This window comes from Vanrija pseudolonga, chromosome 3, assembly GCF_020906515.1.
Source record: "Vanrija pseudolonga chromosome 3, complete sequence".
In the NCBI taxonomy this organism is placed as follows: Eukaryota; Fungi; Basidiomycota; class Tremellomycetes; order Trichosporonales; family Trichosporonaceae; genus Vanrija; species Vanrija pseudolonga.
The window spans coordinates 921,390-947,201 of record NC_085851.1 but is presented as its reverse complement, the minus strand read 5'-3'; the positions used below and the strand labels follow the sequence as shown (position 1 = coordinate 947,201).

The 25,812-nt window shown below is 60.5% G+C and overlaps 12 protein-coding genes across 12 annotated transcripts; 8 read left to right on the top strand and 4 right to left on the bottom strand.

Annotated features, from left to right (window-relative positions):
- The first annotated feature begins 1,178 nt into the window (after nucleotides 1-1,178).
- Nucleotides 1,179-3,108, top strand: prlL_1 (MFS transporter prlL). The gene is made up of 5 exons (XM_062770449.1): nucleotides 1,179-1,476; nucleotides 1,524-1,722; nucleotides 1,768-1,896; nucleotides 2,037-2,232; nucleotides 2,283-3,108. Exons 1-5 carry the CDS (start codon nucleotides 1,277-1,279, stop codon nucleotides 2,984-2,986), a joined length of 1,428 nt encoding a protein of 475 aa, XP_062626433.1. The 5' UTR covers nucleotides 1,179-1,276; the 3' UTR covers nucleotides 2,987-3,108.
- A 1,503-nt stretch (nucleotides 3,109-4,611) lies between these two features.
- Nucleotides 4,612-5,640, top strand: LOC62_03G003917 (uncharacterized protein; the record flags this gene model as incomplete). Its single annotated transcript, XM_062770448.1, has 1 exon — nucleotides 4,612-5,640. The coding sequence occupies one exon, from the start codon at nucleotides 4,612-4,614 to the stop codon at nucleotides 5,638-5,640; it is 1,029 nt and encodes a 342-aa protein (XP_062626432.1).
- Nucleotides 5,641-6,305: 665 nt separating this feature from the next.
- Nucleotides 6,306-7,478, top strand: LOC62_03G003916 (uncharacterized protein; the record flags this gene model as incomplete). Its single annotated transcript, XM_062770447.1, has 1 exon — nucleotides 6,306-7,478. The coding sequence occupies one exon, from the start codon at nucleotides 6,306-6,308 to the stop codon at nucleotides 7,476-7,478; it is 1,173 nt and encodes a 390-aa protein (XP_062626431.1).
- Nucleotides 7,479-7,820: 342 nt separating this feature from the next.
- pepA_0 (putative cytosol aminopeptidase) lies at nucleotides 7,821-9,742 on the top strand. The gene is made up of 2 exons (XM_062770446.1): nucleotides 7,821-8,838; nucleotides 8,877-9,742. Exons 1-2 carry the CDS (start codon nucleotides 7,884-7,886, stop codon nucleotides 9,578-9,580), a joined length of 1,659 nt encoding a protein of 552 aa, XP_062626430.1. The 5' UTR covers nucleotides 7,821-7,883; the 3' UTR covers nucleotides 9,581-9,742.
- A 132-nt stretch (nucleotides 9,743-9,874) lies between these two features.
- On the top strand, nucleotides 9,875-11,170 carry LOC62_03G003914 (uncharacterized protein; the record flags this gene model as incomplete). The annotated part of the gene is made up of 1 exon (XM_062770445.1): nucleotides 9,875-11,170. One exon carries the CDS (start codon nucleotides 9,875-9,877, stop codon nucleotides 11,168-11,170), a length of 1,296 nt encoding a protein of 431 aa, XP_062626429.1.
- A 188-nt stretch (nucleotides 11,171-11,358) lies between these two features.
- Nucleotides 11,359-12,143, bottom strand: LOC62_03G003913 (uncharacterized protein; the record flags this gene model as incomplete). Its single annotated transcript, XM_062770444.1, has 2 exons — nucleotides 11,359-11,938; nucleotides 11,989-12,143. 2 exons carry the CDS (start codon nucleotides 12,141-12,143, stop codon nucleotides 11,359-11,361), a joined length of 735 nt encoding a protein of 244 aa, XP_062626428.1.
- A 157-nt stretch (nucleotides 12,144-12,300) lies between these two features.
- endOF2 (Endo-beta-N-acetylglucosaminidase F2) lies at nucleotides 12,301-13,245 on the bottom strand (the record flags this gene model as incomplete). The annotated part of the gene is made up of 1 exon (XM_062770443.1): nucleotides 12,301-13,245. One exon carries the CDS (start codon nucleotides 13,243-13,245, stop codon nucleotides 12,301-12,303), a length of 945 nt encoding a protein of 314 aa, XP_062626427.1.
- An 813-nt stretch (nucleotides 13,246-14,058) lies between these two features.
- LOC62_03G003911 (uncharacterized protein) lies at nucleotides 14,059-16,085 on the bottom strand (the record flags this gene model as incomplete). Its single annotated transcript, XM_062770442.1, has 3 exons — nucleotides 14,059-14,794; nucleotides 15,239-15,808; nucleotides 15,856-16,085. 3 exons carry the CDS (start codon nucleotides 16,083-16,085, stop codon nucleotides 14,059-14,061), a joined length of 1,536 nt encoding a protein of 511 aa, XP_062626426.1.
- A 606-nt stretch (nucleotides 16,086-16,691) lies between these two features.
- isp4_0 (Sexual differentiation process protein isp4) lies at nucleotides 16,692-19,744 on the bottom strand (the record flags this gene model as incomplete). The annotated part of the gene is made up of 8 exons (XM_062770441.1): nucleotides 16,692-17,394; nucleotides 17,468-17,921; nucleotides 18,028-18,479; nucleotides 18,515-18,856; nucleotides 18,898-18,997; nucleotides 19,057-19,408; nucleotides 19,457-19,626; nucleotides 19,699-19,744. 8 exons carry the CDS (start codon nucleotides 19,742-19,744, stop codon nucleotides 16,692-16,694), a joined length of 2,619 nt encoding a protein of 872 aa, XP_062626425.1.
- Nucleotides 19,745-21,456: 1,712 nt separating this feature from the next.
- On the top strand, nucleotides 21,457-22,369 carry LOC62_03G003909 (uncharacterized protein). Its single transcript, XM_062770440.1, has 2 exons — nucleotides 21,457-21,866; nucleotides 21,912-22,369. The coding sequence occupies exons 1-2, from the start codon at nucleotides 21,497-21,499 to the stop codon at nucleotides 22,358-22,360; spliced, it is 819 nt and encodes a 272-aa protein (XP_062626424.1). The 5' UTR covers nucleotides 21,457-21,496; the 3' UTR covers nucleotides 22,361-22,369.
- Nucleotides 22,370-22,758: 389 nt separating this feature from the next.
- On the top strand, nucleotides 22,759-23,608 carry LOC62_03G003908 (uncharacterized protein; the record flags this gene model as incomplete). Its single annotated transcript, XM_062770439.1, has 3 exons — nucleotides 22,759-22,762; nucleotides 22,905-22,974; nucleotides 23,035-23,608. The coding sequence occupies 3 exons, from the start codon at nucleotides 22,759-22,761 to the stop codon at nucleotides 23,606-23,608; spliced, it is 648 nt and encodes a 215-aa protein (XP_062626423.1).
- Nucleotides 23,609-24,075: 467 nt separating this feature from the next.
- On the top strand, nucleotides 24,076-25,616 carry LOC62_03G003907 (uncharacterized protein; the record flags this gene model as incomplete). Its single annotated transcript, XM_062770438.1, has 2 exons — nucleotides 24,076-25,073; nucleotides 25,115-25,616. 2 exons carry the CDS (start codon nucleotides 24,076-24,078, stop codon nucleotides 25,614-25,616), a joined length of 1,500 nt encoding a protein of 499 aa, XP_062626422.1.
- Between the last annotated feature and the right edge of the window lie 196 nt (nucleotides 25,617-25,812).

The window sequence follows — 25,812 nt, the reverse complement described above, 5'->3', positions numbered from 1 at the left end:
GGACAATGGTGCCTGAAGGTGTTCGCCACGGTGGTCTCTGGAAACTTGGGTGACCAAATCCGACCAACTCCCCCATCAGCACGACAAGAGCGGAACGCGCAAGTGTGGCGGCCGCACTGACCACGGCCTGCGTGTCTGCTTTGGCACGGCCTGAGTGTGTGCGGCAATGCGGCAACGGCGACATGTGTCCATCGGCGTGCTCACTCGGCTTCGCGTCCACAGGGCAGGTGGACGCGTGATTCCGGTTTCCGTCCGACGCGGCAACCGGCGGGAGGAAACGGGCGACAATTGGCCGACATGTCCGACCTGTGTCCAACGGATGAGTGTCAACCTCACCAGTCGCGTGCCTTGTCCTGCCCGCGTGTCCACTGCCTCCGGCCTATGAGGAACGCTGGAATGGAATGGAATCTTGGCACAGAGAATCCGAGCACGGGCAAGGCAACAATCCGAGCGAGAGGGTCGCGGGGATCGACGGCGCAGCGGCGCGTGATTGATCGGGTTTGCTAGGGTTTGCTGCCCACGTTTGTGCTGCTGTCGTAAGCGGGCTCGCTACGGCGGCGGCTCGCTATGCTATCGCCGTGGGTTTGATCAACGGAGTGGGTTGGGGCCCGCCGTGGTGGACAGTTCGCTGGGCCACAGTGTGGTGGGGCAGTTCACCGAGCGACTCTCGGTCACACGACGGCCTGCACCCCACCCACTGACTCAGGCCTGGTACAGTCCTCCGACATTCCGTTGATCGGGTGCTCGGCCGGCGCAAGAGCGCGGCGCAAAGAACGGGGTGCAAAAGAAGCCACCATACACGACAGAGCGCGAGCGCCGACAGAGAGCGATTACTGAGGCCCCGAGTGGGTCGTGCGGCCGCCACCGCCGCCGAACCCCACTCTGATTGTTCATGCCCTTTGTTCCTTTTGCCCCCGTGTCCGCTACCGGCCGCTGGGTGCCGCCCTGCTGCCCCCAGATAAACACACTCCCAGGGCCGACCGGTGTCAGCAGGCGTGATCGGCTATGGGCTGGTGCAGCTGCCGGCGGTGCCGTGGGCGGGCGGGGTTGGCGGGAGAAATGGACGATGCGACCAGGCACCGTCGCGCCCACCTCGCCCTCGCCGCCGCGCCGTCGAGTGGCGCCGCCCAGTGTCGGAAACTGGAAAGTCTGTTGTGACTCTTTTTTGCGTCAGCCCGCCATCGTTGCGGGCACCCAGTTGCGCGATGAGCGATACATAAGCCCCCAGACGGAGGTGCGAGGGCCCCCAAGGAGCACCGCCGACACCTCGAGCAACATGACCAAAGTCCACGCCGCGCCAAACGACGCCGATGTCGAGCAGGTCAAGGTTCAGTACGAGCACAAGGAGGACAAGCTCGAGAAGCTCAATGCGGACCTTGATGGCGACGCGCCGTTCGAGATCGACCCCGCCAAGGAGCGCGCCCTGGTGCGCAAGGTCGACCTGCACATGATGCCGATGCTGTGGCTCATGCTTCTGTAAGTGATGCCTCAAGTCCCTCCTATACACCTCCTGACACCCCCAGGATGAACTACATCGACAGGACCAACATTGGTAACGCCAAAGTCGGCGGCATGGCTGCCGAGCTGCACATGAAGTCGGCCGACTACTCGCTCGTCCTGTCCATCTTCTACGCCGGTTACCTCGCGTTCGAGGTGCCTTCGAACATGATCCTTGCGCGCACCAACCCGCGGTACTACCTCCCGTTCCTCATGATCGCCTGGGTGAGTCCCCTGCCAGCTCTGACCGCTGTTCGCTAACACGCCCAGGGCGCCATGTCATGCGCGGTCAAGGGCATCCACTCGATCGCCGGCATGGCCGTCTTCCGCGTCGCCCTCGGACTCGTCGAGGCAGGCTTCTACCCCGGTGTCATGCTCCTCATGAGCTGCTGGTACAAGGTGAGCAACGTCGCCGCGTCGGAGATTAAGAGGCGCCGACACTCCGCCCACCGCCACGAGCTGCGGAGCCAAGTTGCTCCGCCGTGTGGTGGCGTCGGCTCCGTGTCAACAAACCACTACCAGCTGACACCTGCTCGCAGCCCAACGAGCTCTCGCGCCGCATGACCCTCTTCTACTCGGCTACCCTGGTGGCTGGAGCATTCGGAGGTCTTCTTGCCGGCGGCATCATCCAGGGCATGGAGGGTGTCGGTGGCACCCCTGGCTGGAAGTGGCTCTTTATTATTGAGGGATGCGCGACTGTTGCGGTGGCTGGGTTTGCCGTCTTCGTCCTGCCCAGTGAGTAGAACGGGAATGAGGAAACCAAAACACCCGCACTGACACCACAGACTACCCCGCCACAACCTCCTGGCTCACCGACGAGGAGCGCTCCATCGCTGTCCGCCGCCTACTCTCCGAGGACGCCGACACAGACGGCGAAGCCCACGTCGGACACCTCAAGGCCATGATGCAGGCGTTCAAGGACCCCATCATGTGGTGCATGCTCATCACGTACAACATCATCAACTGCTCGGGCACCATCTCGTACTTCATCCCGACACTTACCGCCGCGCTGGGGTACCACGGCCGCATGTCCCAGTTCATGACTGTGCCGATTTACGCCGTGTCTCTCGTGCTCTCGATCGCTGGCGGCTTCATCGCCGACAGGACCGGCCACAAGGCGTTCACCATCGCCGGTGCCGGTGCGCTCGCGTGCGCATCGTACGTCGTGTGCACGGTCGTCTCCAACCCCAAGGTCAAGTACGCGTTCATCTGTTTTGGCGCCGGCGGCGTCTGGACCTGTATCCCCGTCTTCCTGTCCTGGGTGGTCATCATGTTCGACGGCCGCGAGAAGCGCGCCATCTCCATTGCGATGATCAACGGCTTCGGCAACCTTTCGTCGATTTACGGATCCTTCTTCTGGCCCTCCAGCGACGCGCCGAGGTACCACAAGGGCTTTGCCATCACCACCTCGCTGTGTGGTTTCCTCGTCGTCATGGTCCTGTTCACCAGGTGGCGCTTTGGTGACAAGGGTGTTGCGAGGACAGCTTAGGAGTGTGATGGAAGCGAGAGGGAAGCTTGTACTGTAGATATGTGAATGATGGATATCTTTGGGCAAAGGTGGCCGTTGTTCTTTAGTGCGATGCTCTATGCCACACGCCTCATTGTCTTCATGGGCTATACTGAGCGCTGTCCCACAGGAAGTACTTAGTCTCCTCTGTATCGACCACAAGAAACGTGAAGCCTCCGTCGATGCGGGGAAGAAGGAATGCATACAGAAATCGTTCACTCCGGGAATCCTGCTCATGCACAACAAACTCTCTACCACAGCCTTGACCCCATTCACGTTCTCGCCCTTGGTGTAGGACATGAGGTACATACGGTAGCGTATCCTCGTCTACGAGCTCTGAAGGGCTGGAGATTGGGGAGGCGACGTCGTCGTCATCCACCTTCACCCAGTGCTTCCGGGAAGCGACGGATCGAGATGTAGCGGCCGCATGACTTGTCAAGGCCAACCCTGAAGCACGCGGCTCGCAGCTCCCACTTGACGCCCCGGGACTGCATGAGTTCGCTGTGAATTTCGCGGATCAGGGGCAAAATGACTTCGGTCGGGTCGTGCTGGGTGTGGCACGAGTCGATCCACGATGTCTGTTCAATCAGACGAATCAGGACTTTGATGTTCCGCGTCGTTCCGAAGCGTAACTTGACCAGCGCCGAGGCAAAGGGTGGAGTCTCATTCGTGGCTGCGAAGAGTTGGTCGAAGGCCGAGGTGATATCCGAGGGCAAGCGTGGGAGTGAAAGAAGACACCCACCCCCTCCACTCCAGAGATGGCGTAACAATCGGTTCCCGAGTTCTTGAACCCATGGACGGCAGTCACCATGTTGGTGGCTTGGGGCTCGACTGCATCTCGCTTCGGTTTCTTCTTCTGCATAAGGGTTTGAGACCGTTGGACCCTCCGGGCTGTTTCGTCTTGCCGTCCGGGAGCTGGGCGCTCCTGGGCACAGAGTTTGGTCGAGGCGCCTAGTGTTGGATGTGGTGTTGCTCGGCTGGGCCCTGTTCGGCTGAGCCTTGCTCGACGGAGTGAGGCAAAGTAGATGGTCCATGAGAGCCAGAAGGGTGATGTTTGACCAGAAGGGTGGACCCTGCTTGCGGGCTGCCCTCGACACTGCGTCGGGGAGTGCGTTCTGGGTATCGTTCGGCCTCAAGCAAGCATTCTTCCAGGCACTTCCTGACCCCTTGGCTGCACTTCTAGGCGACTTCGGGATCAGTGGACACGACTACCATTGTTGCGGTCACGAGCAGCTACCCCACCAGGTCATGGCAGTTCTTGTGGCACACAACCTGTTCAGGTGGCACCATCGCCCTTGTGGCTCCGGCGGAGGACTGTGCGGCCCACACTCACCAGCGTGCCTCATCACCTCTGCTGGGACATCACTCATCACTCGTTTGTCGCTGGCTCGCACACCCTCGGCGACCCATGAGCCCCAGCTCCACCGACTATATTTGTTGTCGCCGCCGAACAGTTTCTCTCACCCACCGCTGTCCTGTCTTCTCCACTCACAAACCATCCCGTCCCTCGATTGTTGGTCGACTACCAACTTCTCCCACTCACACCACCCATCCACAGTTCCTTGTTTCTCCATACTCTCATCATTGCGTCAGAAGCTCAAGACAACATGGACTCCACGAGCGCTGCCATGTCCCACGCCCACCAGCCTCCGACCAACGACACCACCTCCGAGGAGCGCACTGTCTCGGTCCTCACCGTTGCTCTCCCCTACTTCTCGTCCGAGGCTATCCTCAAGACCATTCCCAAGATCTTCCCCCTCAACGTCGGTTTCAAGAACGAGGCCGTCCGTCTCATCCAGCGCGCCATCATTGTCGAGCACCGTCAGACGGAACGCTACGAGCCCGGCCGCATCGTCCTCAAGGGACGCGACGGCGTCAAGCTTGCCTACCCCCATCGGAACAAGATGAGGTCTCGCTTGGGCTTCCCCAAGTTCATCCACACGCGTATCCTCCAGTTCACGCAGCCCGACCTCCACGATGGCTACTCGGCGGAGCTGGAGATGAAGGACATTAGGCGTTTCCGCACCATGTTCCCCAAGGTCCACATTGTGCGCTTCGTCAACAACTTCTACAACGACGCACCTGTCTCTGCCATTTTCCCTCACACTGTCGTCCTTTTCGGGCGCTTCATCCTCCCCAAGATCCTGGGAACGCCCCGGACCAGCTGGAGGCAGAGCATTGTCTACCACTTTGAGATCTGGGACCCGGCCCCCCGTGCCCTCCACAGCGACCAGGAGTCGTGGGAGAAGGTCAAGGACCTCACTATTGTCTTCGCACCCGACTATTGGCGCCAGGGTCCGACGGTTTTCGCCCAGCTCTGTGTCCTTGTCAAGACTATTCGTGACCTCCAGCTCTCCGCCCCGGTCGACATTACATTTGTAGGCTTCGGCGCCACCCAGGACAGCTTCAAGAAGGAGGTGGACCGCATGAAGGCTATTGGAGGTCCACCTCTTGCCTCGGAGCAGTACGACCTTGATTTCGAGTCCCACCAGGAGTCTCAGGCCTTCTGCATTCTCATCAAGCGCCAGCTGAATGAGTGGGGAGTCAAGTACCTCACCATCGATGAGTACAAGCGCAAGCTCAATCTTCCGATCGATCACATGAACGCCGTGCTTGAGGCCGATTGGAAGCCGTGATGGATGTCGGGACACCCTCCATCTCAACTTTGTCACATTGTTGCAGGAAGCCACGGTTTATCTGGCAGACAAAGGTGATCTCTTTCCCAGACAAGGCCAATACAAAAATCATACCCATAGACGTTCGTAGATATCTGATGACATTGTGTGGAACGTAATCGCTCACTGATCAGGACTCTCCAGTCCTTTTCCTTGTCTTGCTACCAAATTGACAGCACGACGACTTTGTGGCAATTCTCCCACTGATTTCTGATCCTGGCCACCTGGATGTGGTTTGCTCGCGGCTCTCGTGAGGAGAGTGGACGCTCGGTGATTCGGTGGGGGTCGCTTGCAGAACCATGGATGGGGTTGTGTATGAGATACGTACATGACAATACATGGCATGCCGATCAGGACGCCCGTGCACCGGTGGCCACTGCCGTATGCACATACTCGCCCCGCCCACCGCCATCAATCTGTGTTTTGCCACACACCACCTCCACCGCACAACGCCCAGTGCGACTGTCTTACAACTTTGCCTTCGCCCACCAATCACTCCCATCACTGCCAACCTATTCGTCCACTCACACGCGACGCGTCCCACAGCTGGAGAGGGGGTGGAGACGGGCTAAAAGGCGGCGTCGCGGGTGGCGACACGCATCCTTCCTCTCACTCCACTCTCCACCATGTCGTCCTACCCGCCCACGACGCCAGTCTACCCCCCGTACGTCTGGGGCGGGCCGCCGCTTCCAACCCTCGTCAAGAGCACAATCGACCACACGGCATTCCTGCACATCATCGACTCCATCGTCGAGCATGCCGACCGCCGATCCCTGCTCGCCCTGCGCGCGACGTCGCGCGAGTTCCGCGCCCGCGCCGACAAGCGGCTCTTCTCCACCGCACTCATGCGCCGCGTGACCTGCACACACCTCGAGCCTGTGATTCAGATCTACTCGGGCGACGGATGGAGGCTGCCGCACATGATTGCGCCTTACAACGTGTACACCCAGTACAACCCGTTGTCCGCCTGGGCGCGTAAGGAAGACGCGCGAGTGGACGGCCATGTCGCCAACACCAAGGTACTCGAGTATGACACGACGGCCATGCCCACCAATGCGGTGGCCAAGTTCTTCCCCAACCTCGACATTGTGCGCATCCAGTGCCACGCCACAGCGAATACCGCGATCGACAGCCGGCTGCTCCCTCCCATCTACGAGTTCTTGGCACCGACCGTCGTCGTCATGGGCCAGGTCTGCCCACCCGTCGAGCGCAACCCGTCAGGCCTGTTTGAGGTTTCGAGCCGTGTACCGCCCCAAGTCACCACGGTGGTGCTCCACCCGACCGCCGACACGCACGGGGAGCTGCTGATCAATTCGTTCGATTGGAACAACGTCACCAAGCTCGTCATCGTCTTCACCTCACTGGCAGAACTGGTCTGTCCGTTGGCGGCCGTCGCCGACGGCTCGGCGAGCAACATTGCCAACGCTGTCGCGATGATCGAGTCGGCGCGCGCCGGAGGCCGCGAGATCGATGTCACGGTCGTCGACCTCGAGGAAGCACTGCGGCGACTCCTATCGTTGGGATTTGCAGTCACCTACCAGCGCAACCTCGAGTACGGCGTGCTCATGACCAAGGCCCTCACGCTGGACCAACTCCTCGACCCGACGGAGTGGGGCTGGACCGCCCGCTTTTTGAGGGCGGCCCTTTGCCTCCTTGCGGGATTCATCGGCCGAGAGGAGATCAAGCTCGTGTCGGCTGAGCAGTACGCCGCTTCCATGTCGCATGAGGAGGCCAAGGGGCACCTACAGTGGACCTGGGCACCGCGCTTCGACTGCAACTGCCATAGCAAGGGGGCGTGAAGGATGTAGTAGGGCGTGAATCTGCTGGCATGGATAGAGTAGTGTCAAGAAGTGCAACTGTGCCGAGGTGAGCGAGGTCGTCGCTGTCAAGCAGCCCCTCGATCGCCCATACATGCGTGACGCGTCAGGCTCGCCCCCTGCCCGTCTGCAACTCGTTGCACATTGTTGGTCGCCGTCGCGCCGAGCACCTTCGCCGAGGTCGCAGATGACCGATTTATCTGGGGCTCCACGCTGCATTGGCAATTCCGACCACGCGGTGTCATGACGTCTCGAGGGTCCGGCCGGCGTGGTCCTCCTTTTTCTGACCCATTCTGACCTATTCTGACCCACATCTCGCTCCGAGTTTCTCGCTCTCAGTCCTTTGTATATCTCGCATAGACGTGCTGCGTTCTGTGTGCCCACTCGATGCTCACCGCTCGCGCCCGCGCAACTCTTCTTCGATCGGCACCGTCCCTCATCGCTACTACAAAGCCCATCGCGCGCCTCGCCCGCCCCGTTCTTGTCACTCCCCGCCCCAACCAGCTCCACCTCCACCGCTTCTCCACCATGCCCATCCTCCCCGCCGACGTCTCGGGCCGCCCCGAGCTCCCCACCCACGCCGAGCTCAAGCTCTCGGCCGTCGCCCAGCCTACCGCCGACGTCCTGGTCGTCGGCGCCGCTGCTGACGGCGAGACCGTCAAGGTCCTTGGCGCTGACGAGGCCGGCATCTCGGCCGCCGTTGCCGACAGCCTCAACACCCTCGGCTTCAAGGGCAAGCAGGACGCTACCCTTGCTCTGCCCATCGACGGCAAGGTCGTCATCTTTGCCGGCCTCGGCAAGGTCCCCGAGTCGGGTGCCAAGCACGAGTCGCTCCGCCGCGCCGCCGGTGCTGCTGTCCGTGCCGCTGCCGGCCTCGGCAACGTCAAGTCGGTTGCTATCGCGCTCCCTGCAGCCTCCGCAGAGGCTGTCCAGGCGATTGCTGAGGGTGCTTCGCTCGGCTCATACACCTGGACCGCGTTCAAGTCCAAGGACTCGGGCAAGCCCATCGAGGCCGTCGAGGTTGTGACTTCTGCCGCCGGTGCCGAGGACGCCATCAAGCGCGCCGACATTGTCGCTCGCCACGTCAAGCACGCCCGTGACCTCGTCAACACGCCTCCCAACGATCTCTTCCCTGCCACCTTTGCCGACGTCGCTGTTGCCGCTGGCAAGAAGGTCGCCGGTGTCGACGTCGAGGTCTGGGACGTCGAGCGCCTCCGCAAGGAGAACATGGGCGGTATCCTCGGTGTCGGCAAGGGCTCCGAGAAGGAGCCCCGCTTCGTCATCGTCTCGTACACTCCTGCTGGTGGCGAGAACGCCAAGCGCGTTGCCATTGTCGGCAAGGGTGAGTCGAGTGCCTTGAGCCGTTGCTAACCCTCCCAGGCGTCACCTTCGACTCTGGAGGACTTTCGCTCAAGCCCAGCGCCAAGATGCACGAGATGAAGAGCGACATGGGCGGTGCCGCCGCTACGCTCCACGCCGTCCTTGCCGCCGCGGAGCTCAAGCTCCCCGTTCGCGTCACCGGCTACCTGTGTCTCGCCGAGAACATGCCCAGCGGCTCGGCCCTCAAGAACGCCGACGTCATCCGCCAGCGCAACGGCCTCACCACCGAGATCCACAACACCGACGCCGAGGGCCGTCTCGTCCTCGCTGATGGTCTCTCGGTCGCCGTCGAGTCCAACCCCGACCTCCTGTTCAACATTGCCACCCTCACCGGCGCCCAGCTCGTCGCCCTCGGCATGCGCACCGCCGCCGTCATGGGCGACGACCCCGCTGTCGAGGCCATCAAGAAGGCGTCTGCCGAGGCTGGCGAGAACTTCTGGGCCATGCCTCTGCCTGAGGAGATGCTCGAGGACCTGAAGTCGACCACTGCCGACTTTAAGAACATTGGCTCGATCCCCTGGGGTGGCATGTGCAAGGCTGGTGTCTTCCTCCAGCAGTTTGCGGGCGACAAGAACAACTGGGCTCACCTCGACATTGCTGGCCCCTCGGCCAACTTTGGCGCGCCTTACGGCTACACGACGGCCGAGGGCACTGGTTTCGGCGTGCGCACCCTCGTCAAGGCGGCCGAGCACCTCGGCGCGTAAGTGTGAGAGCATTGGGTATCAGCAGCAGCATTGGATGAAGTCATAGCACAAGGTATGAGGGGGCAAGGTTTACTCACCGCAAGGACAACGGGAGCAGAATGCGTGCGAGTTGACTGATGCGCCTCGCCCCCGGTCCGCCTGTCTGCATTTATATCGTTCACCCGTCTTCCTTTCGTCAACTCACTCTCACTCCTCACTCTTCTCACTCTTCTCACTCTCTTCGCTGTTACCTCTCTCCTCCCACCCTCCAACCCTCTTCACTCTCTGTTCCTCCCCAAGTTCATCCGGCCGACCATGTCTGAGTCACTTCCGACGTTGGACACCCATCCCACCCCAGCGATACCCCTCCCCCTCCCAACCCCCGAGAACACCGGCCTCAAGATCATTCTCGATGGCAACGGCAATCACCATGTCATGGACAACATCCTTCGCTTCTGCGACCGTTCGACGCTCTTCGCCTGGCGCCAAGTCAACAGCCGTTTCCAGAACGAGGCCGACTCCATTCTCGCGCGCCATGTTGTGTTCCAATGCCGCACATACACAACCGGTGACCCCAATGTTTCAACCTTCGATTTAGTCGACCCAATGGGGCGTTCACTGCCTGGATGGCGAGAGGCGGTGGTCTTCATTCGTGACGTCCGCTCGAGTTCGCCCCAGGTGATATTCGCTCTCACCCAGATTAGGCTTGGGCGACACGTCAGGATCCTTGATTGTCCGCTAGCGTGGGCAACAACGTTTGCCGGCGATAACCCGCCAGCCACGCCGTTTCCACATGTGACGGCCTGCCGTATCTGGTACGAGCAATTTCCTCGAGACCTCAACCGCTTTGCGAAGCCAGCATTCACATACGACCTCGGTCTTCCGGTTGAGTCGACGGCCGTCGTCTTCGGCCAGCTTCACATCTCCGATCCATTCAGTTGTTGTCGAGCGGCGGATAGGAACCAGCCGCGAAAGGCTGTGTACCACTTCCTACCCCGCTCAGGCGATATGGAATGCCTCGACGGTCCCATCCTCTACGCCAAGCGCCAACCTCCGCGCTGGGGAGCGCATACGGCTCTCGTCCTGGTCTTCCCCGCTCTGGACTCTCTGGACGACCCTGAGTGCAAAACCGTCGTTTTCGCCAACATCTATTACGTCCTTGAAGCAGCCAAAGCCGCTGGTTGCTCGCCCACAAGCATCACGTTCGTCGGACTCGAGGCTTTTCTTGAGGAGGACGATACCCCTAACGGCGACTCATCGGACGGCACCCCCTCGGGCAGCAACACCTCCAATGGCCTTCGCTCTGATCGCACCAAGAGGTTTGACCACAGCCTCGCCGCTCCAAACATCATCGACAGGTTGCGAGTTGCCGGTGATTGGTATCCCTACGATCGCCCAGATGACAAGCAAGGCGATCGCGGCCCCATCTGTAAACGGGCTATTCCCTATCTTGCCAACCTCATGGAGACTGGCCGCATCACCAACCTCTCCCTTGAAGAGTACGCCGCGACGTTGACTGAGAAGCAGCGACTGATCGAGCTTGTGCCGAGTGCGTCGAACCTGCTCGAGGAGTGGATACTGTGCGGGGGGAAGTGGACCTTGCGCACTTAGTTTGTCCTGACCATGTGTAGGCAGTAGTTACGAGTCGTATCGTGTACGTATGAAGCTGTGTGGCAAGCAGCAGCCTGGGGAAGAGGTTGAGGGAACAGGATGGCATGGTACATGTACTCGAACTCGCAGCCACAAGTCTCAATATGCGCTGGGCTGATGAATGACAACATTGGGCCACAGCACATAGCCTAGCGGGACGCGCTCGCCTTCTCCACCAGCCCAGCAAAGAGCTCCACCCATCTGCCCCGGTCGTCCGCAGCATCGGGCCAAGAACGACCCAGAGCCCAGCTGTACTTGGTCGGGAAGAGCTCGTAGACAATGAGGGGCATGTTGCAAGGCAGGAGCGTAAAGCACCCGCGGCGGGCTTCGGCGAGGGGGTTGGTCGGCGACGTATCTACGACATATTCCCACTTGCTGGCACGGATCGCCTTCTTACAGTAGTCGACGTTGTCGGCCATCGCGCCAAGGAGCAACGCCTCGAGCGACGAGTCCCTGTCGTCGCGGAGGAGGAACGCATAGTGGAAGGCGAGGATGAGGCTGTGCAGAGGTCCCTCGCAGTCGTACTTGCGGAGGAAGGTGACGAGGTTGGAGATGTGCTCGCACAGCTCGACGACGCCGTACGACACCCACAGAGTATGCAGCTTAGAGGTCGTCACGAGGGCGAGGAAGTCGCACAGGGTGCTGGCCGTTTCGCAGTGGCTGTCGGTGAAGTCGAGCTGTTTGTCGCCGGAGGTGGTGCCCGAGCCATCAGCATCGCGGAACACGGGGCTGACGGCGCGTGAGCTGACTCCATGGTGCCGAAGGCACCTCCGGGTCACCTCGCTGCCAGGATGAACCACGAGGGCACGCGGAAGCGGATGCCGTCGGTGCTGATGAGCGTAAAGTCGCCGCTAGCCCATGTGGGGTCATCCGAGATATACTCCTGGGTCGCGGTGGTAGCCTGCAGAATGTGTATTCCCTTGTTGTCGCCCATGTTGATGATGAGAGAGTGTGTGAGAGACAGAGAACAAACTAGCCCAAGGGCGTCCTTTAACATTGGCAGTGGGCGTCTGGGGCTCCGACGGGCTCAACTTGGACCAGCACAATAATAACTTGACTTCTGATCTCTATCTCTGGGTCTTCTACTTTCACTACGTCGAGTACTGCTTGTTGAGGGGGATGAGCTGCTTGCTGTACTCGTAGGTGGGGACGGTGAGCGTGTCGTCTCCATAGTCCTTCCAGTCGCGGTCGATGGCATAGCTGAAGAGACCACCCTTCTTGCCACCGGCAGGGTTCCACTGGGCGTAGTTTGCGGCGTTGCTCGCCCAGAAGGGCTGGGACGAATCACCCCAGTAGGCCCCACGTTCCTCGTAGAACGAGAAGCCGATGGAGAACTGACACGACGAGTAGTACGGCGCGTACCCGTTCCACGTCGACTGGAGCGAGGGCCCATTGCGACCGTACGCCTGGATCTGGATGTAGTTGACGTACGGGGCGACCTTGATCGCGAGCTCATGAACGTCCTCGTTGGTGTCGTAGATGAGGTACGTGCCAGGCTTGCTGCTACGAGGGCCGAGGTACTTGCTGAGTGCGATGATGATGTTGGCGCTGTGCGTCGCCTGGGCCGAGGTCAGGCTCTGCTCCATGTCGATGTCGATGCCGTCGAGTCCCCAGGGCGTGACAAACTCGCCGATGAGCTGCTGGGCAATAGCGTCGTAGTTGCCGTCGGCGGGGACGGCGACCTTGAGGAGGCGGTCGATGAAGACGGTGCGAACAAGCTTGGTGCCCCTGGCGTGCAGTGCGGGGACGTACGAGTCGCGCAACGTCGTCCAGAATCCCGGGTCCTCGGAGCCCATCGGGAAGACGAACGCAATGTCCGTGCCGGCGGGCAGGTCGGACATCTTGACCTGAGGGTTGGTCGAGTCGGCAGCAACGTCGCGCCACGAGCGGAAGTAGCCGGCGTAGACTGGCCCACCAGGGCACGAGGTCTGGAGGCCGACAGCGCGCTTGGCGATCTGCGGCTCGACGGCTGGAGCAGCCGAAACGCTGGCAGCGAGGGTGACGATGACTGAGAAGAGCTTGACGAGGGAGACCATTGTGGCTGAGGCTGTTGGGGGTTGGGGAGTGAGCAAACAGCACCTCCTCGCGCCGGCTTAAGTACTGCTCGCTGCACGACATCTCAGCGGCGCAGCGTCGTCCGATTGGGGCAAGCGGCGAGCTCGCCGTGCGCTTGATGTGAGCGGGCCATTGTCAAAGTTGGAGCCAGTGTCGTCTAGCGTTGCGCAACACATGTTGGGTGTTGCTAAAGTCAATGCATCATCTCGTGGGTTGGATCGAGGCGATTAGCTTTCGGTAGCTCCGGTTGACGACGGTCCGTCTGTTCGTTTAGGCGGTAGACTGTCAGCCGGGTGCAAAGTGTGCCTTGGAGGAAGGCTGTTAGGCCAGGGTCAGAAATTAGAACAACCTAAATAAACGTCAGTCAGTGTTCGATCTCACAAGCCATTCGGCGTCATAGCACTGCAGCGCTGCACCATTGGGACCACGGATGCTGGAGCTTGGTGTGCGATGACGCACGCGGGACTGGGGCTCATCGGGGATCTCGCTGGGGACCCAAGCAAGCTCGAGTGCGGCCGGAGGTTGGACGTCTCGGCGAAGGTTGACGTCTACAATGCGCCGCTATCTTAGTGTGGATGACGGGCCGGCGAGCCAATGGGGTTGTTATCCTGTGCGTAAGTGCGATGATGGCTCGGGTAGATGGAGAGGAGAGAGCGCACCGGGCAATTTCATCCAGCATCATGTGAAAGGGGGGCAACAGCGGCTGCTCCGCGTACAACGACGTTGACGGCCAGCCAGCCCCATCCTCCTAACGTCCAACAGACCGACACAACCCATGTCAGCTCGCGAGTCATCTACATGGACACATCCATGTCCGTATTGATGTCTGTGTTGGTGTCCGTGTTCGTGTCAGGTTGGGTGTCGAGGTTAATGTCGAGGCTGGTGTCGGGGTTGGTGCCCGGGTTGGTGTTCAAGGGCCGGCGCTGTCGCTTCACGGGGTTCAACTTGGGCTCAGGTGCCGAACCCTTGATCTGTTTCGGGAGCGTCAGGTTGCGTGAAGCGCCGCCGCTGCTTACCTTGTCCGCAGCCTGCCTAAATTGAAGCGGCCAGTCGTCCCAATCACCCGTCCACGAGGTCGCAAGCGCCCAGAGGTACCCGTTCGGGATGAGCAAGTGCACCTTGAGGCTCATGTTGGCGGGCAGCAGGAAGTTCGCCTCCGGGTCCATGTCGCTCTCGTCTCGGGCAATGGACATGGCTTCGGTGCACAGGTCGAGGTCGTCGGTGAGTGCGCCGAGCACGAGCCCTGCCAGCGGAAGCCTGCGCTGCCTCGAGTACCGGGTGGAGAAGGCTCTCTGGAGACCACGGACCGCCTGTTCGCACTTGTACTTCTTGAGGAATGCGGTGAGGGCTGCGATGTGCTGACACAGCAGCTCTTCATCGGCGCCCGCCTCGAGCCAGTCGCCCGCCAAGTCGCCTGTCGTGATGATGGAGAGGAACTCGCGGATAGTCGCAGCCTCTTCACAGGTATTGTCGGTGAGATAGAGGCCTTTGGAGGATGCGGCTTCTATGTGGCCAGCGGCAAACACTTGGCTGCAGGACTAAGCCGGGAGACCATACCGTCATGCCTCACCTGCTGGCCCAAACAAATTGTGAGGGGACGAAAAACTTGACGCGATCGGCGCTGATCAACACAAAGTCTCCAGTGGACCACACTGCGTCCATGGTGATCGTTTCGTCCGCCTTCCTCTTGCGCTGCTGTTTCGGCCTCTCCATCCTGTCGCTCATTATTGCCAGTGAGTTGAAGTCCAGTTGAGACTTCAGATGCACTGCAATGATCTGTGCTGGAGGGACGTGAGTTGAAGCAGGTGCTCGGAGCCCCGCACAGAACCTCCACTTTGGTGGTCCACCCTCCGGCGAGCGGCGACGCCAGCGTCATGCATGTCACAGCTGGTCAAAGGACGAGGGAGCGCTCGACATTCGGCATCAGGTGCTTGCACATTGATGCAATCTCTGATACAAGACCCTGCTCCTCACCGGCGCCTCCTGGCCATCTTCACAAGCCTGCGGAACTCATCTGGCCATGCGTCCTTGTTACCTTTCCACGAACGCGACAGAGCCCAGTAATACTCGACAGGGATGTGCTGGATGGCCGTGAAGGACATGTTGCACGGCAGGAGTTCGAAGGATCCACTACGGTTAAGGAAAATGGGGTCCTTGTCGGCGTCGGGGTCCATGAGCTCCTCCGTCCATTCGGAGGCATTGATGGCCTTGACGCAATACTCGACGTCATCGGCATTGGCGCCAAGGATGATGCCCTCGGTCGAAAAGTAACCGCTCATCATGAAGTCCTCATTGAAGCCAAGCTTGAGGATATGGAGTATCGCGTCACACTCATACTTCCTGAGGAACAAGACGATTCCGGCGATGCGCTCAATGAATTCGGCATTGTCGTCGGGGGGCTCGTCCCACGCAACTGGTATCATGCCGGTTTTAACGAGGTAGAGAAAGTCACGAAGCGTGACAGCGCTCTCACAAGACCTGTCGGTGAAGGCTACAAACTTGGTCCCGGGGTTGCTCACTTCGCCCGCGTTGCGAAAGACGGGACTGCAGTGTTAGCAGGCCTCGGCGCCGCATGCTGGCCTCCTACATACCTTGCCGCGAAGAGGTAGTACGAGGGAACTTGAAAGCGGACATTGTCGGAGCTGATGAGCGTGAAATCACCCTCGGTCCATTCTTCGTCGTCGGCGAATGACTCCTCGTCGTTGTTCATGGATGTGTCGACGCTCCTGTCGGACTTGTGGCGGTAGGCGGTCGTACAGTTGTCGGCTTTGACCTTGCCGTCGTCGATGATAATGGGGTCGCCTTCGTTGGCAGTGGACATCCCAGACTCAGGGGTCGCTACGCCATTCTCCAGAGCGGTGTTCATCAGGCTCCGCGAGGAGATACGGCGGTAGTGGTGAAACTGTGGGCAATGAGCAGGTGGGCTGAGAAGTACGAGGTAGAGTCGAAAGAGCCTGAACTGGGGAAAGGATGGGATGATGGGGGTGGAACGAGGGTGCTGGTTGAAAGGGGCTTCCTGCAGGCTTATAACAGCAGGTCGTGTTGTGCGAGACACAATGAACAATATACATCGAGACGTGATCGCCGGGTGGACACTGACGTCACGTCACCTCGGGTGCGAACGAGGTGTGGCGGCGTGGCACAGTGGATGCGTGACTGTGGCGTGACTACGTGCGCTTCCTCTCATGCCGTGTGCCCTAGTTTCGCTTCTGGTCAAGACCAGAGAGAACACATCACCGCCCAACAGCCTAATCTGACCTGTTTGTAGGCCAAAGGAATAGGGAGGGTAGGGGGGCCCTCATGTTGGCCCCTAGCATTCAACCCAGTTGGAAGCAGATTCTCACATCACAACCCTTGCTACAATCGACTAACTTTCAATACAGTAGATTTGTCGTCACTCCACCACCTGCACACGCCACACCACCGCTTAGTGGTAGTTGCCCGGGTCGGGGCCAAAGTAACCCTTCGCTCCAATCTTGTACCGTCCACAGTCGGCGTTGGTCCAGCTGCCAATGCACCCTGGGGTGCCACCGCCATTGCCCCACCAGGTCGGGAAGTCGACACCGGGGAAGACAAGGCAGAAGAAGACGAGGAACGCGTTGATGGAGATGGCAGTGCCGAGCGCGGCGAGGGTGACATAGTTGTAGCGCGACCAGAACTCGAGGTAGCGCTTCTTGAGGAAATTCCAAGAGAACAAGTTGATGAACAGGCCGGGGACGTACGAGCCCCACGACGCACCTGACGCCCAGCCGAACGAGAGGATGAGAAGCAGGGGGTGGCTGGCCTGGAGGACCTTGTTGCGGGGGAAGCGCTTCTTGAGGACGAACATGACGATGGGGAAGATAACACCGAGCGGGAGACCGATGAGCAGCCAGGTGAAGCGGCCGCCCTTGCCGAACAGGCGGTGAGGACCAAGTGTGCCCCAGAAGATGAAGTTGGAGTAGTCGCCCTGGCCACCGGGGCAGATGAGACGGAACGGCGCGTCCGGAGTGCACACCTTGGGGATGGCCATGAGCCAGTTCCACTGTGCCACGGTGATGAAGGTGCCGAGGAGACCGCCCCAGATCTGCACCCAGAACATGTGGCGCGGGTTAATCTTGACGTAGTGGGAGAGTTTGAGGTCATTGGCGCTAGGGTAGGTCAGCAAAGGCAATTGTAAAATAAAATAAAATGTAGAAAATCCAGAAAAATCAAATGACTTACTAGATGAGCGCATGGTACACCGGCTCACTTCCAAACATGCGGAAGAACTGCACCGTCATGGTGTCGCCGCCGGCTATACCACCTCCTACCATCTCCGCAATTATGTTTAGCGAGGGCTCGAGGCCGGAGACGGCGGTGACGATGCCGACGGGGATGATGAAAATGACGGTGAGGATTGGCGCGATCATGACGACACCGGGCGAAACGGGAGTGTAGATGCCGAGGCAGCAGAACGAGATGACCATGGACGCGAGGACGACGATGATGAACCACCACTCGGGGACCTCGGGGTACGCCTGCATGAGACGGTAGTGGATGTCGTCGCCGGCGTTGATGACCTCGCCCTCGACGGCGCGGCCGCGCATGCGCGCCCACCAGTGCTTGAAGTCGACCATCATGCCCTTGAAGCCCATGATGAGCTCGTGGCGGTTGTACAGGAGCGTGTGGGTGAGGGCTGTGGCCGGTGTTAGTGCGTGCGCGGACGGTCGAGGCGGCAGGCAAGGTGGTGTGGCACCACAACTTCTGCCACAAAATTTGCTCCCGCCTTCGTTGTCACTCACTGCCAGTAGTGTAGCCAAAGGTGCCAATGAAGCCGACGAGACGTCCAGCGCTCATGTACGGTTCCGAGTACTGCTGGTACTTGGCGTTGTCGAGCCTGCCAAACTTGTCGACAATGTTGCGCACGACGTACGACTTGCCCTTGTGGTCAAAGGTGCTGGGCGAGTTGATCTGGAGGTAGCCCGTGTTGAGGACGTTGCGGGTCCAGAAGACGATGGCGAGCAGCAGGCCCAGGGTGAGGCCGGCCAAGAAGTTGTAGTGCACAAACATGGGGAAGTAGCCTCCTGGCATGGCGAGGTAGTTGTAGTCAAGCGTCGGGAGGGGGTTGAAGCCGACTCCCACTCCAAAGTTGGACGACGTAATGGCGACAAGGGTGCCGCTCGTGGGCTTGATCCACGCGATCCAGTCAAAGATGGTCAGGTTGGGGAAGATGTAGCCCGGGAAGAAGTAGTACCTGGGGGTCAGCGTCGGTACCAAGCCCTGGCTTACACAAAGTAGATGGCAAAGACGATCCAGAAGCACTTGTACATGCTCGCGCGCCAGACCGTCTTGAACGGGCCGCGCACGGGCGTGCGCGAGCCTGCGTGGTCGTGCAGCGCGTTGTTGAGAGCAATGGTGCTAAGCGACGCCGGCCAGACGCAGTACGAGGGGTAGACGAGGAAACGACGCGTGATGCCCGCAAAGCCGAAACCGATCATGTTGGTGCCCAGCGCACCGAGGAACTGGTATCCGGCCTTCTTGGCGTACTCCATGCCGAACCACTGCGGCATGGCCTGGGCGAGGATGAGGTGCTGCGTCGGGGGGAAGGCCATTCCGAGGCCAGACATGATGCTGCGAGTGTGAGCGAGGCTTCCTTCACGTGGGACACGTACACAATAAGCAGATGCTCCTTCTTGTTGAACGGCCCGGGGTTGAGCTCGAGACCGAACAGCTTCCAGTTGGGGAGCTTGGCCATGGCGACACCAATGGGGTCTGGGGTGTGTCAGCGGAAGGAGCGATCAGGGGACACAAGGCCACGAGGCGACACTCACAGGCCACGAGCTGGACCACATTCGAGCTGATCGAGATAGCAGGGTAGCGCATCACAAACACTGCGTTGATGACACATCCGATGGCAGACAGGATCGTGCCGATAAGCCACACGCGGATGGTAAGAGACGGCAGGGTCGGGTCGTCCATGTCGGCCGCGACGGCGCGGACCTCGGGGTACGCGGACGACGTCGACGTCAGCAGGGCGAGGATGCGCATCTCGAAGATGAGCGAGTGGTACGTGTCGGGGTTGGCGATGATGTTCTTGTCGCTGATGAACATCTTCATCCGCTCGAGCGTCTCGGGGTCGTATCGCGGGTCGTGCTGGTGCACAGTGTAGACCTCTTCGAGGATCTGCGGGTTTCAGCTGGGCGCGGCCCGACGCGACGCGTCGCGACCCACCTCCTTGGCCTGCTCGGCCGAGCACTCGGGCAGCTTGGCCTCGAGGGCTGACAGCTCGTCGGCCGTCAACTGGATGTGACCGGATGCCAGGAGGCTGTCATGCTCGAGGTCGCCCTTCTCGATTTTGTCATCGTGGTCGTGGTGGTCCTCGTTCACCGGCTCCTGCGGGGCTGTGTGAGCGCGTCTCAAGGACGTCGTCGGGTGGCACGCCCCAAAAACCGCGACCACCTCGAGCACCCGACTCACCACATACTCCACAATGTCTTTCTCGTTTTCGACCTTGGACATGGCGGGGGGTTGTGGGGGTCCACGACCCCCCTCTCCTCGCCCTGGATATTATAAGACTTGCCACCTGACCGTCGAACCAACCACCGCCAACCAGGTCGCCTACTACCCGCGTGCTGCCCACTGCCGTCTCCGATGGCCTATCACGCGCAGCGCTAGCCCCGCTGAGCCCCACAGATGCTGCGCAAGCCGTGCATCCGACCTTTGCCGCAACGCAATGCATGTGACTGGCTGGCCTGTGGGCATACAAGTGTGGGGTTTGGCGCGGTGTGCCTGCATTTGCGGCGAACTTGCCGCGGCAAAACACGCTAGTGTGAGCTTTCGGCATCGACGCGGCCGTGGACAATTTGGTGGAATGCATTGGCGCTAAGACGACGGTCACAAGAGATTGGATGCAAGGTGAGGTACGTACCCGCGTGGTGCCACTGCGACGGAGACATACAGGCACAAGTGGAGCAGAGCCGCAGATAACACGCTGGCACACTGGCACATGGTCAAACCCGAGATTGGAAAACCTGGCCTAAAATGGCCGCTGGTGTCCGCGGGGTTCGGCAAGGGCGGCGCGGCTAGTGTGGGATGAGCCATTGATGATCAGGGCGGGCAGAGCCGCTCTGTTTGACGGCCATGAGCAAGTGCATGCGGATGTACAGACTCGTTGATGTGCGCAAAGTGTCGTCGGTCGGTGGACGGCGGTGTGTAGATCATTCGTTGTTGTTGCTGCTGTTGACCGATGAAATGCCTCCGAAGTGACGGCCACCCCGCGGGGAGATCTCGGCAGTGCAGGCCGGCATACAGCGGCATGCCACGCCTGAGCGGGCATGCACGGGGTGTGTTGGAATGCACAAGTCAGGGGTGCAGAAGCGCACGGGGTGGGTTCCCGAAGCCATGCCCCGAAGCCACGCCCTGCGTACTCCAGGGCGGCGAGGACGCCGCAGTTAGTAGCCGCTGAGAGGTGTCGGCACTTTCCGATGCACACCCAGCGCGCACTGAGCATGCCAGACACAGCGATCACATGAGCCTCGGACCGTGTCATGTAGCGGGCAGTCGGAGCGAGGTTGCGGTGTTCTTTCATTGACGGCTGTGGAGGCGGTTTGCAGCGTCTTGGGTGTACGCAACTCCGTGTATGTAACCGACGGCAGGGCGGATGCGGGGCCCGGTCGGTGACATCCCCCGCGGCGCATCATCCTCGAGCTCCGTCGCCAGAGACGCCGAACTTGCCGCACGGACTTCAGGTTTCCGGAGAACTTCGTATCTCTTAAAACTGGGTCGCACTGATATGTCATCGTCGTTCTACTAAAGTGCGGGGGGTAGTGTGAGTAAGTGTCAGTAGTGTCAGTAGTGTCAGCTTGGAGAGATAGGACTTGTTGAAAAGGGCGCACCCCACAAGGTCTTGCGGCCGAGTTGCCGCCTCGCTTCGATTGACAACGATGGAGCTTTCAGTGCCTCGGACAAGTCGTCACGACCACCATCGCCTTCCCCATCCTCGCTGATGACCGCCTTGGGCACTGCGACGCCTTCCACTGCGGGCATGCCCAGCGGTGCTGGAGACGCTGACGGACTCACTCACGACAGACTCGAGTCGGGTCACGTGACAGTGACGTAGTGTTGTTGACATGAACATTCCGATCCAAATGCCGTCCGTTCCCAGCACGCACGCAGTCGCACGCACTGTGCACTCGGCAGCAGCGACGAACATCTTGGCAGTGCCCCAAGCAACTCTCACCCGACATTGCCCACTTCATCACAACCTCAGACATGACAACGATGACCCCTGCGCCGGCGCCGCCGCCGTGGAGCCTCCGCGCGACCATCTACACCATCCCGCTGTACACGACGGCGAGCGTGGCCGCCTCGCGGGCGTTCAATGAGGCCGCGTACGCGCCGCTCGAGGCCGCCGCCCCGTTCGCGTCCAGCACGCTCAGTACCCCCGTTGGCGGGCTCAGCATGGTCCAGCTCATCCGCTACAGCTCGTCCCCGGTCGGCGCGTACGATGAGATGCTGCTCATCCCCGGCAAGTTTCGCTACGTGGTCGACGGCAAGGACGGCAAGCGTGAGAGCAAGGACGCGCTGCGTGTGACACGAATCTACGTTAGTCAGCGTGAGACGTGCTACAACGGGCGCAAGAGTGAGTGCGGCGCGGTGGAGGCGGTGAGTACTCACCCCTGGGCAGACTGGAACATCCCCAAGCACCTCGCGCGCTTCGAGTGGGTCGACAAGCCGGAGGGCACGACGATCAAGGTCTTCCCGCTGCACAGCGACTCGCCGGACCCGTACTTCCAAGCGACGTTCACCGCGTGGTCATACGTGCCCGCGCTGCCCGTGTCGACCCGCGCCCTCAGCAGCCTGGTCGACATGACGCTCGTGCAGCCGCCTCTGCCCTCGGGTGCGGGCGAGCCGGGCGACGCCGCCGCCCTCGCGGGCACCGATACCTGGTGCAAGGTCGTGCCGTACATCTACTCGCCGCGCGCTCGTCTCGGCTGGATCGACCTCCAGCAGGCTGGCGGCGGGCCGTTCGCGCCGTTCTCTGCTCGCCGGTGGCTCGTCGGTGCCAAGCTTGAGGACGCGGTCGTCGAGTTTGGGGATGGTGAGACGTGGGAGACGCCGGCGTCGAGCGAATAGTGTGGAGGAAGAAGGAAGATGGATGAATGTCCAAAACTACCTATACATGACGACGCACGGACCTCCACCACTCATAAGAGCATACACAACATCACTCACCCTTTCTCTTCTTGACATTCACTCTCACCGACAGCCATTTCAACAGTCAAGGCTAGAAGGTAAGCGCCTGTCGGTGATCAGCTACTAACGCCCGCAGGCTCAGACCAGCTCTCAGAAGAGCCCAGATAGCTTCAGCATCTGTGCAGTAGCGACTGAATTTCTTCCGCGTGTGAGCGGCTGCGTAGTGACCCTGCCGTTTATGTTGGCTGCATGACGCGCAGACCCCATCAACCCACACATCCACCCACCACACCCACATTCCTTCCTGTCAGCACTCCCCCAATCTCCTCTCATACCTAATGAGTGAGAGACAACCCACTCCCTCAAACGAAGCCGATCAGAATCGCGACACTGGCGCCTTCTCGGCCAACGCGACCAACAAACGCAAGCGCTTGCAGCAACGAGGACTTCGAGGAGCCTGTTGACGACAAAATCTGGCGGGCAGGCGACTTCACCCTCATTAGCTCGGACAACATCCGTTTCCGTGTCGACTCTAGCTTCATCTTTGCCGCGAGGTGAGTGAGAGGTGGGACTGGTAACAGTGCATGGCAATGTTATTAACTAAACCTCCCCAGTTCCGTCTTCCGCGACGCCAGGGAGTTGGGTGGCGACAAAGGCAAGACTGTCGACTTCACAGACAACGACATCGAGACCGCAGACACTCTTCGTCTTTTTCTCCTCCTCGCGACCACCGGAAAGCTTCCTGCGGAATTGAGCTGCATCAACTTTGTCCTCGCGGCTGAGAAGATCGCCCACCTCACAAGCTTTCTCCTGAAGTACTCGTGTGAGCCCACCATCCAGGCGCTTAAAGGGGCCGTTTATTTCGACTTTCTCAGCCCTCTTTTGTTGGGCGCCCGAGACGGCGTTCCTGGCATCATCTTGGGATCCATGACCGACGATGTCGACTATTGCATTCAAGCCATGGACGCGGGTATCGTTATCGGGACGGAGCCGGGCGACCCCATCATCAACTGCCGCCACAGTGAATTCGACCTAGTGCCATACAACTTGCCTTACAAGGTCGCCCGTTTTATTCCCACCGACTACATGTGGGCGCTGTCTTATTCGTGGAATGGAAAGCAGAAGGATTGGCCAACCAAATTTCGCTCTCTCATGAGGAGGGTCAAAGACAGCCAGAAGCGCTCCTGAGGGGCTCGTGAGTACGAGAGACGAGCGTAGCTGTAAGACGTCTCTGACAAGAGGGCAGTGCTTGGGACCTTGTGAACGGCTTGGGCGACGATGTTGAAAAGTCCATTGAGTACGTCGGCGCCGCGGTCGTTGCCCCCGAGCTGACAGGAGCTGACGACCGTCTCAGGCCAAGCACCAGTGACAACGAAGAGTCCATATCCATTCGTTCCTGTATGTATAACTCAGTCATATTGTGCAGTGGCGTCGTACGGTGCACGGATGATTGTGCTGCAGCGGCGGTATGTGGTTGCCACCCGCCGTGACGCGTCGGTGGCGTCGGTGGCGGCGCGTTTCCTCGCGTCACCGCCACTCGGACCTGACTGGATCGCCGTCAACAACAAAAACCCACACGACCAGACCATTGCCCCTTCAACTCGACTTTACACACACTCTACCTTCCTTTGTCTTCCTCCCATATCACAAGCACAATGTCCCAGTCCAACCACCCACCACCACGCGCACAACCACCACCCTTGACACCCCTCACACGCACCCGCCCTCGCGTCCTCCGCCTGTCCCCCGCCACCAGCCCTACCACCGCCGCCGCGTCTGCAGGCATCACGGACGACGAGGCCTTTGCAGCCGCGTACAAGGACGCCGTGTTCGTGCCCCCTCCCCCCGCCGACGAGTTTGTCTCTGCGTACTCTAGGCGCGGGTACTTCCGTCTCGCGTCCTCCCTCAACGCCGCGCACGCGGCGCCCTACACCCCACCACCGAAGCCAGCGGCCGCACCCACCAACGCAATGTCGCGCCCAGAACAGGCCAACACGCGCTCACCGCCCACCGCCCAGTCTTCACAACAGCACACGTTAGGCATCGGCCGCGCGCCGATCACGCCGACCCAACCGCAGCGCACCACGTCTGATCCCGTCGCCGTCGCCACCCGCCCCGCCGCGGTCGACATGAACCGCAGCATCTCGGCACCGGCGGCGCTGCCACCCATCTTCGTCTTCGGCGCTGGCGTCCAACAGAGTGTGCCAGCGGCGATCCACCCCAGCTTTGACTTTACGAGCAAGACCGACGCGTCGTCGTCAAATACCACGGCGCGTCGCGTGTCCAACGCGTCTTCAATTGCCACCAACGCGCGGGATTCACCTCCGCGCCGCGCCTCCTCCACGGCGTCCTCGACCATGACCCACATCAGCTCCCTTTCGCGTCGCACTTCCGACGCGTCCTCATCACACGACACCTCGGAGCCCCGCTCACCTCCCGCCCTCTCGACTTACGTGGCATCCTCCGACGACTCCTCCGAGGCACTCTCGCAACCGCGTCGCGCCTCTGAACACCCAGAGGAACCACATCCCAAGCGCGCCAGGCTCACCAAGCCGCGCAAGTCGACCACCTGGGTCACCGGCGACACGTTCCTGATGCCCTCCGACAGGGGCGTGACGTTCAAGGTCTATGGCGAGCAGCTCTGGTTGGCCAGGTGAGTACCTCAGCCTACGTCGACCGTCACTGACACCTCAGCCCCAAGCTCCGCCGCCTGCACTTAGCAAACAAGAAGCACATGATCACTTTCACGCACCCGCTCGAGACCGCCGACAACATCGAGATGGCCCTCAACCTCCTCCTGAAGCGTCAACCACCTGCTGAGCCCGAGTCCGCGATCCCTCTCCTCCGCCTCCTAGCCCACTGGGAGTGCGACCGCCAGCTCAAGGTTGTGAGCGAGCTCGCATGGAGGTCCCTGAATGTTGGCGGCATCAGCTGCGAGCTCGCGTTCCGCATTGCCGCCGAAGCGGACGACTACGAGCTGGCCTTCCGCGTTGTTGCCGCCCTGTACGTCGCGGACGACTTTGGCAGTCCTCTGGCTGCTCTCCCAGACCAGGTACGGCGGTACTACATTGCGCTGCGCGCCGCATACATCGATGAGGACGAAGACGGAGAGGAGGACGTGGAGCAGGCTTGGGCCCGCCACATGCGTGAAACGAGGCGCGGTACGGCGGCGCTCGCTCTGTGGACCCGCAAGTAGTGTGTAGGCACGCCTGATGCGTCCCGTTGTAGTTAAGTAAGCTCGCACTTGGTAGTCACTGGACATTAGGTAGGGTCCGTCATGACGTAGTCAGTAGGCGGTAGTCAGCATTAGGAAGTTCCGTAGTTGGGAGGCTGCAGTGGATAGTTTGTAGAGTTGTACGTCTCCATTGTCAGGATAGAGCGCAGCAGCGGCA

Excerpts from the sequence above, each read along its gene's own strand:
- prlL_1 (XM_062770449.1), top strand. The coding sequence starts at position 1,277 with ATGACCAAAGTCCACGCCGCGCCAAACGACGCCGATGTCGAGCAGGTC. Across the intron at positions 1,477-1,523 it reads ATGCTGTGGCTCATGCTTCT|GATGAACTACATCGACAGGA; the intron begins GTAAGTGATGCC and ends TGACACCCCCAG. Across the intron at positions 2,233-2,282 it reads TGCCGTCTTCGTCCTGCCCA|ACTACCCCGCCACAACCTCC; the intron begins GTGAGTAGAACG and ends CTGACACCACAG.
- pepA_0 (XM_062770446.1), top strand. The coding sequence starts at position 7,884 with ATGCTCACCGCTCGCGCCCGCGCAACTCTTCTTCGATCGGCACCGTCC. Across the intron at positions 8,839-8,876 it reads CGTTGCCATTGTCGGCAAGG|GCGTCACCTTCGACTCTGGA; the intron begins GTGAGTCGAGTG and ends TAACCCTCCCAG.
- LOC62_03G003909 (XM_062770440.1), top strand. The coding sequence starts at position 21,497 with ATGACAACGATGACCCCTGCGCCGGCGCCGCCGCCGTGGAGCCTCCGC. Across the intron at positions 21,867-21,911 it reads GTGCTACAACGGGCGCAAGA|ACTGGAACATCCCCAAGCAC; the intron begins GTGAGTGCGGCG and ends ACCCCTGGGCAG.